General features: G+C 37.8%; 1 protein-coding gene across 3 annotated transcripts in view; it reads left to right on the top strand.

The window, feature by feature from the left end:
- The window catches only part of ADAMTS19 (ADAM metallopeptidase with thrombospondin type 1 motif 19), a 155,348-nt gene that overhangs the window by 22,381 nt on the left and 119,895 nt on the right, over positions 1 to 13,072 (top strand). For all 3 annotated transcript variants that reach the window (XM_064438674.1, XM_064438673.1, XM_064438675.1), the window contains one exon: positions 8,255 to 8,420. In XM_064438674.1, the coding sequence (XP_064294744.1) occupies positions 8,255 to 8,420 (166 nt within the window). The remainder of the gene's footprint in view (positions 1 to 8,254; positions 8,421 to 13,072) is intronic.

Below are 13,072 nucleotides of genomic sequence, written 5' to 3'. Positions count from 1 at the left end.
TAGCCTAATTATACAAATTATCCTGAAGCATTTTTGTCTAACTTCCAGTAAAATCTAAGTTCATCACAAAGAATACATTAAACAGAACTGAGACATTTCTGCAAATGCCTTTTGCATAAATTAAAAATACATCCCAAATGTGAAAAGCTAGCCATATAACTTAGAGTATTTATACTCTCTGAATGGCAAATGTGTAAATAAGCCTATGTAGATTTTTTTGTGTGTTTTATATCTTAGAAGTGCAGCCTGCAATTCAGAGATATACATTCTAATCTTAGAGGTTTATTTTCTGATCTCAGATTTTACCTAGGCAAAAGAAACGTGAGCTTCCCATTCAACAGATTGGCACTATTTGGGACCATTTGGATGGGTAGGCTTTTGGAGACCAGTGGGATTCTTGCCGAGAATATTGCCTGTCACCAGCCTCCCATTGGTAACTCAAATACCTATTCTTAGCTTAGCTGTATTTCAGCAAAATGCCATTGGAAGAACCCAAGTCTTTCAACAAGACAGGTTGCACATCACTGAGAGCTAAATAACTAAAATTCAGAACCTGAATGATCATGGGAAGCTTGTAGGCAGTGAGTTTGGAGAATGGCTGTGAAACAATATGCTGCTGGTGAGATATTCTTGTCACCAAATAAATTTGCTGCTTCTCCACTGCTCTTCAGTAAGTAGGAAACTGGAGGGTGTCAAACACTCTACAGGCCAGATAAATGGTTTTCTATTCTGGAGAAAGAGCCTTCTCCCCAGTGAGATGCATTTTGGTTTTACTTGTAAATTATCCTAAGTAAAATTTTTTTTAAAAGGTTAATGTAGCATTCATGTTGCAGGGCTAAAAAAATAGAATGTCAGTTTGAGCAAAAGTTAATGTTCCTGTTGGAACTTTATTTTGGCAATGCTGCAATATTTGCTATCCTGGATTTTTTTTAAAGTTATGACTTAACTGTACATACAATAAAATATACATGGTTGCTAATGGAGCTGATTTGAGTTGGAACTTCTAATATATAAGCATAATTCAGGAAGAACAGGGAAAAGTTGAAGTAGGATTAATAGATTTCCAAAGCATTTTTATGAAAAAAAGAGGTTGAGTGATTAATTCTTCTGGTATCTTATATATCTTCCAGTATATCGATTTAACTTAAAATGGTATTATTGAATGTTCCCTGGGAATCTTCAGAGTGTACAGCTATACCGAATTGATTTTAAAATCAAGTGATAGTTCATGTGTTTCCAGTTGGGTTTCATAAATGTGAAATGTTTTATGTATGTGATCATTAATAAATATTCTTTAAGGTATTAAAAAAAAGTTACAGAAGCGGCTACTAAATTGGTAACATGTTACTATTTTAGAGGGTGTCTGATAAAGTTACAGGTGATGTAATTTACATCCTCCAGACTAAAATGTAGCTTGAATATCTGTTGTCTTGTAATGGCAGCTGAAGCATTAGGAAATTCTACCTCAGACAGAGGCAAGATGCCAACAAGTAGCTGAATGACAGTGCCTTTTGTAAGGAAATTATTTCCTGTGCTTCACATCACCTGTGAGAAATATGAGCAGTCCAGCTGGCCATAAGGGGAGAGGCACACTTGGGCAGTGGAGGCAGGCAAGAAGAAGCATTGCTGGTAAGAGGTTTTAGGGGTGGAGGTTTTATTTCGAGTAGGTCTGTTTGTGGTGCACATCGGTAAGAAAGGCTTTTGTGGAGTGGGACAGAAGAACTGAGATGTGCACAGGGACTTCAGACTGCAAGATACAAGTTAATGTTCTGTTTAATGGGGAAAATGTAGCTGTATCAAAGCATCCTTTCTGGAGGTCCTAGTGAATGTCTGCAAACATGAATAAAAATCAATAGGTAATTCACAATCCTATAAGTTTCACAGTTGTGACCATATATCCTGTTACCTCAATTGCCTTGTTTCCAAGGTGTGCTCAATTTGTCACAGCTTTCAAGTGATATTTTGGAGGCTGTCAACCTTTTATGGATTGTGAGATTACTGGTAAATATTTGACAACACTGAATCATTTCCAAAGCTTTGAATCTGTTGGCTTCTTTGAGTTCTGGTCTGCTGCACGGACAGAGGACAGCACTGGACTTAACCAACAAGCCCTGTAAGCACTTGCAGTGCAGGGATCACAAGAACACTGTTTGTACATTACTCGTTATAAACTGGGAAAAAAAGGATACTTTTAAAAATCAGTGTCAAAGAAAGTGGAGTCTGTAAGTCATGGAAAGTTAAATAACCTTCTGTCTTCCCTTCAAGATATTAGGATCTTAATCGTTTTTCATATTTTTCTCATAGTAATTTTTACTAATGGCCTTGATATATTTTTGACATTTCATTCACTGTGGTTGGAAAAAGAAAGCTAACTAGTTTTTACTTTTGTATCTTGTCAGCCTTTTTCATAATCTAGAACTTGAATCCTTCCTACATGTTAAATAACTCTTTAATAGTGCTTTTTACCTTATAATCTTATAAATGAGCCAATGGGAGGAGGAGGAATTGTTTTGCTTATCTCCATTACAGTTAAAGTTTAGGCATCCCATAAAGCTACTGGTACCAGTTCCCTACCGGGGAGTTTGCTGTAGGCCGTGAGCATACAAACTACACTTGCTCTGTTCTTACGTACTTTCTTGTCACCCTTTATGCACTGTCAGCAAGAAGATACTGTACAGGGTGGACCTTCGTTCTACCCAGTCCAGTTGTTCATCTGTACTTAACATAGATGTGACTGTGTTCTTAATATTGTCAATCAACAATTTTATCAGTGGTGCAGGTGATCAGCCAGCCTGGCAAAACGGCATGAGGACAACTTTGCTAGATGGAAAATTTCTTTGAGTAAGAGGGTGTCAAGATTTGAGAGGGAAGATTCTGAAAAAATGATGTGATTTGCATATTTTTGTTGTAAGATTTCCCTGTAAAAATCTCTTCAGAAATAAGACTATTTAAAATGTGGACTCCAAACAGTAAAGGCACAAATGATAATATCTATTTTAGATTCTTGCATTCAGCAAAGCTAACATCTGAAATAACTGGCAACATCTTAAGACAGATATCAAACTTGTTACAAAATAATTTATTGCATGCACAACCAAATCTTTCTATTTTGGAGGTATTCAATGATTGTTTGTGGTCACGTCTTAAGTAGACTGTACTTTGTTTAGATATCATCCTGCACTGTGAATACAGTTTAAAAATGGTAGCAAATACTAGAATATTGGCAATTTAAGCAGCACTGATACCAAATACAGCAGTAATTTCTAATAATGTCTTTACCGAGCGAGACTTGGGTCTAAAAAAGAAAATATTTTATTTCAGGCTAGGACACATGAAAATTGGAATCTGGAGGAAATGCCAAACGTCTTAGGGTTTGGCTGGCAGTGAATTAATGGACGGATGGAAGTTTGAGGGGTAGTAACCACAGACCCTCTAGGCGGACCTGATGGCTATAATTTCTTTATCCATTGGTCTCCTTTACTTGATTTTCTTTTCAACAAATCAGATTCCTTTGGATTTGTGTCCTTTCTGTGATCAGCTTACACTTCACTTTCCACTGTCAGCTTGAGAGATTCTTGCTCAATTGAGTAAGGTTATGTGAATAATAGCACCTGTTGAAATGTGTGAGAATATGCAAACCCATCTTAATTTGGCATGCTTTACTATTCATTTGTATCGTAACAAAAATTAAGAAATCCTTTTGCCTGTGCAACATCAGCTTGTTTTGATAAAAGTAGTCATCATCTTAAACTTCATGAAAGCAGCACCCTATAGAGAATGATTTTCCTAAAGATTCAGGGTAGTGTTTGTCTTAAACCAGGCTGGAAACAGAGTAGTTTGGAAAAGTTTAAAAGCAATGGAAAAATTGTTTCTATAGATCTTAAATTTGGGGGGCCAGTACCTAAAGGCATGCTTTTAATTCAGTAGTCTCTGCATAAGTCTGAATGTTCTTCCTCTGTCAGGGCTATAAGGTATGGTATTATGCATGTATGTATACTTCCTTAGGGTGCAGTCCTACCATAAAAAAACAAAAAATGCCAGAAAGGATTGGATGGAATGCTATGTCAGCAACTGAAAGCCAGTCAACAGATATAATACTGATTCTCTCCCAGCAGAGTGGAGTGAGCAGATAGGTAGAGGAAACTTCTGCGAGACGTACAATGTGTATGCTGTGTGTGCAAAGCCCGGAAATGCAGTTAATTGAAGACAGAAGTTGCTGGCGCTTACGAATTGTTTCTTCAGCCTTCAGCAATGAAGGTACTTAAAGATGGAAAGCTGTAGTGTGTTTGAACAACAAGAATGTGTGAAGCTCTTACCCTGTTATTTGTGCAGTTTGAAAAGTTGTTTGAGCTTGCTTTATAATATGGATTAGTAAGAGTGGGAGATTTCAGTTTTGTTTCAGCTAAAGTCAGGTCCTGACAGCATTGTCAGAATTTAAAATTCTGGAGGAAAACCACCTTCAGAGTGGGATATCGATACGCAAATTAAAGATTTTTGCCTCTTCAGTCAAGAACAAATCTTCAGTTCTGGGATGTTTTACAGATAGTACAAAGACTAAGATTACCAGAATGTGTTTCAAAATACAGTGTAGTATTGATTGTACTGATAGTATTGACAGTATTGATAAGTACTGAAGTAGTAAAAAAGAATTTTCTTTTGCACTGTACATTGAAGAAAACCCTTCATTTTTATACTGCAGATGACAGTATTTTGGTGCTGATGGTTGTAATATGCTTATTAAACTATATGTACATTTTCTACGTCTGATAGGGATGCATTTTTCCTATGACAGTATTGCTACTTGCCTTCGGCAGTATGCTGGGAGCATGAAGAGGTACAGTTTCGTACAGCCTGTTCTTGCACACTTCGTGTGCATCTGCTTTCCCAGAGAGTGCACAGGAGACTGTAGGGAAAATTTTTACTGGGGTTGTGACATGGCAACTCTCTGTCTATTTATTACTGAAACCTAGTTTAAGATACCCATTGAATGGATGAAGAGACAAAGAGTAGTGAGAAACAGGAAAAGTGTAACACGGTGGGAGTCTACTTCAGGTGAGAATTAGGAAATTTTGAATCTACTGCTCGTTTAGGGGGTGACACTATTGTACAGGGACAAGTACACCTGTGTCCATGCAAGCATGCAGCTGGTAGTAATAACCTACAAGGGGGGAACCGGTATGTAGCTCTGTATGGATGGCCTCTGTGGGATGATACCGGAGACTGCCCTGTGCTGGCCACAGCTGGTTCCAGCAGGCTCCAGTGGACCTGCAGCAGGGCAAATCTGAGCCCCTCAACCAAGACAGCAATGCCCCTGGGAAAAGGAAAGGGTAAAACACTGGCCAGCAGTGTGAGGAGTGAGGAAAAAAAGTGAGAGAAACATTGCTGCAGACAACAAAGGTAGAGGAGGAGGAGGAGGAGGTGGTGCTCCAGGCACCAGAGCAGATATCCCCACTCCTCTATGGGGAGGACCCCAGGCTAGACCAGGTGTGCATGCCCTGAAGAACACAGCAGGCCATGGAGAGCCTCTGCTGGAGCAGGCTTATCCTGAAGGCCTGCAGCCTGTGGAGAGGGAAGAGCAGTAATGTGTGAGGGTGAAGGAGCAGCAGAGAGAAACTGCTATGTGCTGACTGCACCCCCCATTCCCCACCCACCCTGTGCTGTTGGGGGTACAGGGGGAAGGTGTTGTTTTCATTTGTCTTTGTTTCTCACTATCCAAATATGTTTTAATTGCAATTAATTAAATTAATTTTCTGCAAGTCAAGTTTTATTTGCCCATTATGGTAATAGCTAAGTGATCTCCCTGTCCTTATCTTGACGCATGAGCTTTTTCTTTTTATCTTTTTTCCTCCCCCTGTCCTGTTGGAGAGGGGGGTAGGAGAGCGGCTGGGTGGGTGTCTGGCAGCCGGCCAGGGCCAACAACCACAGTGGTGAATTGTTTAGTGAATTAAATATTTGCTTTGACATGTCAAGCTGCAGGATTAGAAACTGCTAGTATATAAGCAACGAATGATAAATTGTAGACCACTGAGACTCATCCTTTGGAGCTGGCAACTACTTTGTTTAAAAAAGTAAAAAAGCCTTAATCTTCTAACATTTCTTTGAAGTCTGTGTAACGTCATCTACATTTATTATTGCATTTCAGTGAATCTCTGTGTTGAAAACAACACAACATATTGGCAGAACGTTATTTCATAACTGTCTTTTTGTATGTAAAGTCTCCTTTTTGACATAGTATTGTATGTGCCCCATCTCTTCTCTGGGGTATTAAAATGGAAATTACTTATTCTCTGACTGTAGTACATGCTGGTGCATGTTATTCTGTCATTCCATTTTTTTTTGTGATAATGGTATCAAGGGAAATATATTTTCTTCTTTTCTTACTTTTCAATTCCTGTTCTTAGGAAAACATTTTTCTTACATTCCTTTGTTGTCTTGTTTGTATAAATTCTACAAGAAATAATATTATGTTCAAAATCTGCATTGTTTCAACTTTGAATGATAACAAACTCTGAACTGGTATGCAAGGAAGAGTATATAAGGGTTTAAAGAAATCTTTGCCGGTCTTGACATTTCCTATCTTATACCCAGTATCTGGTAACTATATGCATAGGTGGTCTTCACAAATTTTCTTCACTTTTATGTTTGTATAACTTCTCATGGTAATATAGCTTTATTAGAAGCAGTAGACTTACTTCAGGTTTTCATAAGATACATGAACAGAATGTCAAATCCTAATATATGCTCTAAATAGGGGAAAAAATTGCTGTCCTATTAGGAAAGAAATGCTGGGCAAAAAAGATTAGCATGAGTGTTCTAACATAGATGTTAAAAATAAGATGGCATAGCAGCTTCTGTTATAATGTCTTTTATCAGATGCAATTGCCCAGAATATTCAGATATTTTTCATTCTTTGTCTCTCATCTATATTTCCAACCAAATGTAGGAAAAAAACCCTGCTTTCGTATTTCAGAATTCTGATCTGCCTACAGATCTGCCTAGTCTGCAGCTAGGGTAGCTGACTGAAAAATTAAATACATGTATTCACATTTACTCAGTGTGATTGTGCAGTAAGACTGTTGGTTTTTTTCTTTTTAAAGTAATGCCCACTTGTGTTTTAAGGAAATTGTATTTTGTACCACCTAAAAAAATTAATTTTGTTTTCTTCCTTGGATCAGAGTTTCTTTTTGATGATTTATCCATATGTCAGACAGGATATCCAATGTGATAATGGCATCTATATAATTCCAGAAGAAACAAAATTCTTTTCTATTTCTCTCTATTCATACTACATGGAAACATACAGAAGAGCTCTTTGCTTCTCTTAGCCAGATGTACCACATTGTTTTCTTTCTGTAGCAAAACTGTTTAATAGGTTTTTAAGTTTGGAGAATGAGAAAGTTAACTGTCAGTCTTGCTGATGGCATTTTCTAGGAGGAAAAAACCCACAAAACCTTGCTGTCTCCAGCTTTACTCTTGATAGGAACTTGTGTGTATTGGCAGTGTCAGTATTTGAACTGAGTTAGATTTGTATGGTATGTATATAAATACATTTTACGGTATTCTTTTTAAGTCTGGCCACACTCTTGTAATATTAGATATGCATCGGGTATGTTAGCTTTTTATATATGTTTGTGTGTATAAATATGTTGGGGCAGGGGGAAGCTAACCAACTAAATGGATGTATTAGAATGTTTTTCTGTTTTAGCTGCTGGCAAACAAGGAGGGATTACTGCCCTTTTTTATACTTTTTTTTTTTTTTTTTTTTTTTTTTAGTTTGAAGAAGTGTAAAAGGAGTTTCACAAGATGTCTTTTCCAGCTTCATAGTTGTTCAGGATGTATTCTTATGCCCTGAATCATTCCTGTTATTTCATGAAATATAGTTATCTAAAAATGTGACAATACACTGAGTAATAAAACTAGTGTATAGACTTTTCTGTACGTGCTGTACATATTTAAATGACCCCGTGGGTCTCCCAAAGCAAACTTTCAACATTCCAAATCTTTTACCATGCATCTGCTGCTGGCATGTAGCCACCCACCCACACAGATTTAGCTGAAATAAATGAAATTTATTCTAGTTCACGTAAGTAGAAAGGCTTGTAAAATATAAAGGTAGTCACCTTGCTGGTAAGGTTACTAAAACAAACAGTTTTCTTAAATGGAGTTTTGTGGACTTTTTCTTCTGCTGGACTGTGTGCAGTTTCATACTTTCCTAAATTCTGATCTTATGTGTTCCTTTTGTTTTCCTTTGCAGATGGGGTTTATTCAGATTAATGAGGACTTCATATTTATTGAGCCTCTCAATCGCACTTTGGCTGTGACAGGTCATGCACACAGGGTGTACAGACGAAAAAGGTCCATAGAGGAGAAAAGTGCTGAAAAGCCAGCTTCTCAGAATCAGTACTGTGGTGTCGTTGCAGGTAATATACAAATCTCACTGAAAAGAGCTAATGTAGCAGGCATATTTTTAATATATATAGATAGTAGTTAAAAACAACCCCCAATAAAAGTATATCTGTTGTTCTTGTAGCACTAACTTATGGTGGATGTTGAGGTGGCGTGCTGAGGCTGCTGTTTCACTTGTCAGAACAGGAATTGCTTCTTAATATCCCTATATATTTGAAAGTAGAAATCTTCGGGTCTTTTTTTTTGTTACTTCAACTTATCTATTACAACCTATTCCTGCCCCTCTGTGTCTTCATAGTTGCTTGATCACTTACTATGTGCAATGCTTGTACTTAATTTTCTGTTTTAAAATGTTAGCACAGTTCATCCCAGTTTTGGTTAGTAATAAGTCTTGAACTTCCAAACGGGTCTGATACTGAATTGAAATTCTTTTTGTAACAGTGTTCTTGTTCTATGATTGACACTTAGAAGAACTATACGAAACAGTCCTAATGCATCTTCCTCAATGGCAGGTAAAATAAGTTGTTGAAGGGTTTCAACAAAAGTTTTGCGTATGGTGATGACTTAATAGTTTTAAATGGAGAGGGTAAAAATGGCTTTTGTAAAAGATGACATTCTGTTTTTCCTGCTTCATCATCTGCTCCTCTTCTTCAAAGGACAGAGGACACCTCACCTAGCTGATAGTGTTTTTAATGTTGTGAGATTTTTTTTCCCAGTAAATAAACCAGAATGGGTGCACATTTATAGGCATTTTTTTCATGTCTCCTAACATAGTATAAGTGAGATACTGACAAAGTGGAATGAAATAGCTAGGGAGATGGATTATATGACATTTGGGAGAAGAAACTGGGTTATTTCAAACAGGTAAAGAAAGGTAAAGGAAGGATGCAGCTGCAGTTTTCTGGTGCCTAAGGGGCTGCAGAGAAAAGCTGAAAGGAGACTAATCTTAAGAGGTATGTTATGACAGGATGAAAGGCAACAGTTGTAACTTGCATTCAAGGAAATTTCAATTGGCCATAAGGAAAAAAAATCTCAGCAAGAATGCTTAGCATTGGAAGAGGTTCCGTAGAGAAGTTGTGGAGTCCACATCCTCTGACATTTACAAAACATAGCTGGAAATGGCTCTAAGAGAGCTGATCTTACTTTGATGCTTGCCCTGACTGGAGCAGGAGGTTGGCCTAACTGACCTCCAGAGATCCCTTCCAGCCTAAACTTTTCTGTGGCTGTGTGGTCCTTACTGAACATTTATACTGCTCTGACCATTTTATATGGTTACAGAATAAACGTGACAGGTGTTTTTGCCATTTGGGAAGTATTGTTTTTATAATTAGGGATCCATTCACAGATTGAAATCAAAAATGAATTATCAAAGCAAGGGTCTTTTTGTAGTTATTAAGAGGGATGAGATAAATGACATGTAACTTCCTCCAGCAGGGTCTGTATTTCTCTTCTAGCCATTGTATTACGTTACCACTACTTATCTAAAAGTGAAATTTTCTATGTTAGTGGAAGTTGTTCACATAAAATAAAGCTGGTTATTCTCCCTTACTAGTGAGTTAGAGCATGCATGCCTGCATGTGTTCGGGAGTGAGAAAAAGAGAGAAAATACATGCATGATGTGTGCACTGGGAAAGGGGGAGGGGCATCTCATAAATAGCAAACCATGATGTGTATGAAAATGAGTAAAGGTGCAGACTCCTCTGTAAGGACATTATTTTTCTGTCATGTTCATTACCAGTCATCCATTCCCTTTCTCTTAGGCTCTGAAATGGGAAAGTCAGTTTATTCTGTTCTAATAATCTTAAGTCCAAGGCTCTGACTTGGTGCAAATAGTTTGTCAACAGAGATTCAAATATTTGCTTGAAATAAGTTTCATTATCTCTACTACGAGCCTGAAATTTCAAAATAACTCCAAGCTGTGCATAACTGATTGGCATCTGCTGTCATAACCTTATTGCCAGGGGGGTATAAATATCTGCAGTTTGTAACCGATATGGTTGTACTAGCAAGACCAGTCCCTCACTCTGCTGCTAAAGGTTATTTTACTAAGTGGGGCTACAGTAAGCTACGTGCATAAAATGTCTGTCTATGCTAGGAGCAATTTGCTGGTGTGACATGCAGTTAGCTAATATCACCAAAACATTCATGGTATGGGCACAGTCTTAAAGGTGAGTTGAAGCAATAAAAATGAGCCTTTACAGCAATATTTGAGATTTTTTTAGTCAAATCCTAAACTAAGTAGATCAATGAAACAAAGATAAAGCAGATGAGTATATGGGGCTCTCTGGTACTTGTAAGTTATGCACAGCTGCTTTTGGTAGAGTTGCAGCTGTGACACAGAGAAACTATTATCTCAGCAATGTGGACCTATCTCACAACAGGATCTCTTGCTTCTACAGTACGTGTATGTCAGAATAGGTGCTCTGGGACAGGTATTTATGCTACTGGTTTTGAGCCAAATTGATCTCAAAGGCTGGCTACCTATCAAGCAAATGTATATTACCAGTGATGAACTGTAATTATTAGAAGGAATGAATGTCTGTGATGGAGGTGTTGAAGGATCACTATTGGAAATAATAGCTTTTCATGCAGAACTGGAAGAGGCAATCAAAGAAGGTATTGTTTGATGTCCATTACTGTTGTGGGCTGGATTGAAAGATGCTACACAGCTGAAGTTGTCTGGAGAGAACAAAGAACGTTTTTATGAATGTGGTGGATTTTCCTTATTAATTAGGGCAGGGAGAGAATTGTACGAACAGAAGCAGATGCTTTCTGGATTTGTGAGAGTGTGTGTGTATATTCTGTTATTGAATGTGTCTGTGATTTATTTACATATGTGAGCCAGTTGCACACACACTAACCTCACACTCCATACCCTTCCATGCACATGGCCAATGAAATCTTTCAGAGCAACCAGTTCATAAGAGACTTAGAGAGAAATAGGAGAGAAGCACTTGCTGTTAGAGCAAAGGGCCACACAGGAACGCTAAGCTCTTTTCCTTCTGCCTAATCTGGAGCCCTTGTTTTGGCTGAAGTTGTTTGTACAGTGACCCTCACTCACAGTAAAGGCATGGGGCACTTTTGGGGGAAAAAAAAATTATCTTCTCAAACGGTCATTCCTTTTCACACACACTAGTGAGCGAGAGCTTTTATCCAGGATACAGCAGATTTAAGGTTCTAATCCCTTCTGTATTTGGGAGACTGGAAGCCTCCTCTTTACTTCCCAGTTCTGGCAATAAATAACATACTGTTCTGAGTTATGAACAGATTATGCTTCTCCTCTTAGAGTGATGCCATTTTGCAGTAAGAAGCCTGCTAGTTTCACTGGATCAAAAGCAGAAGTTTGACTTTATGGGATGTAGACTGGGCAGTGAGCTGGGAGAGCTCTGTTGCTTCTTCCTCTACTGCCTGTTCCCATGTGATAATCATGAAATAAAATGCATAAACAATTTTGGTCATGGGTCTAGATCTATGAGATTGCACTAGATGGAGACTAGTGCTGCTTGAGGTGTTGGTTCCATTGCTTGGGTGAGAAACAAGTTGTAGCTCTGTATTAAGACATTTAAATCCCTATCCAAACTATAGTGGAGGTATAGCTAATGGCTTCCTAAACTCCTGAATATTCCCTACCTCGCCAGAATAGTGCAATTTCTGTATGATCAGGGCATCCATTTTCTTCTCCCAGGGAAAAGAAAGTCTGGAAGAGTCATGGTGTATGGTCAGTAGTCTGGACCTCATATAGATGAACTCCGGGAATGCTCTGGTGCCTGAGAACTTTTAAGTGTCCTGGAGCCCTGTAGTCGTAGCCTGTTCTTAATCTTGGCTCCGGTACTTTATACTACCTGTGGTTATAGCAGCTGGATTTTCAGCTCTTTTTTTTTTTTTTTTTTTTGGGGGGGGGGGATTTTTATTGTTTTATTAAAATTGCTAGTTATTTTCTCTTACTTCCCTATTGAATGTCAAATGTACTTGTTGCAGTATTTCTATCTTTCTTGCTGGAGTACTGGTGTATTTCTAGCTTTCCTTTCAGTCAACTCACTGTAAGTAATAAATTGAAATGGAATCTTCATATTTTCCATGGTTGCACAAAACACAGAAGTCTTATTGCACTCCTCTAGCATTTCTTTTTTTATTTTGCCAATGAAAGTAAATTTGCAAGCTTAATTTATGCATCTTTAATCCCAAGAAGGTTTTTTTTGAGTTAATCTGATTTTTATCTTTGTATCACATGCATTATTAACATAGGTATGTTTTTTTTTTCAGGAATTATTATCTCTTACATACATTACCTTCAATAATGAGCAATTCTTTGGAATTTTTACTCATTTATGATTATGAAAAGTATAATCATAATTATACTTTAGGCATAAGCATAATTCTGCTTTAGGCAAAAGCCCATTTTGCCTGTTTTCTGGCAGTAATCATGACAGTTGTTTGAATACCACTGGTAGCAAAATTATTAATTCTATTTATTTAAAGGTCTTAGGGAAGAGCTAAAATTTTCAGATAAATGAGATCTCATGTGATGGGGAATTCTGCCAGCAATTTGGAAAAGGTTGGCTGGCAAAGAAGAGATTGTCCTTTGGTTTGTTAACCTGTCAAGATATTTGAGGCAAATGATGAGCCCTGCCCCTTGCAGCCAGCTTGTCTACAGAGCTATGCAGTC

This window comes from Phalacrocorax carbo, chromosome Z (genome assembly GCF_963921805.1).
Source record: "Phalacrocorax carbo chromosome Z, bPhaCar2.1, whole genome shotgun sequence".
Lineage (NCBI taxonomy): Eukaryota > Metazoa > Chordata > Aves > Suliformes > Phalacrocoracidae > Phalacrocorax > Phalacrocorax carbo.
Note: the sequence above shows the minus strand (reverse complement) of the source record. Positions and strands in the feature narration are given on the sequence as shown.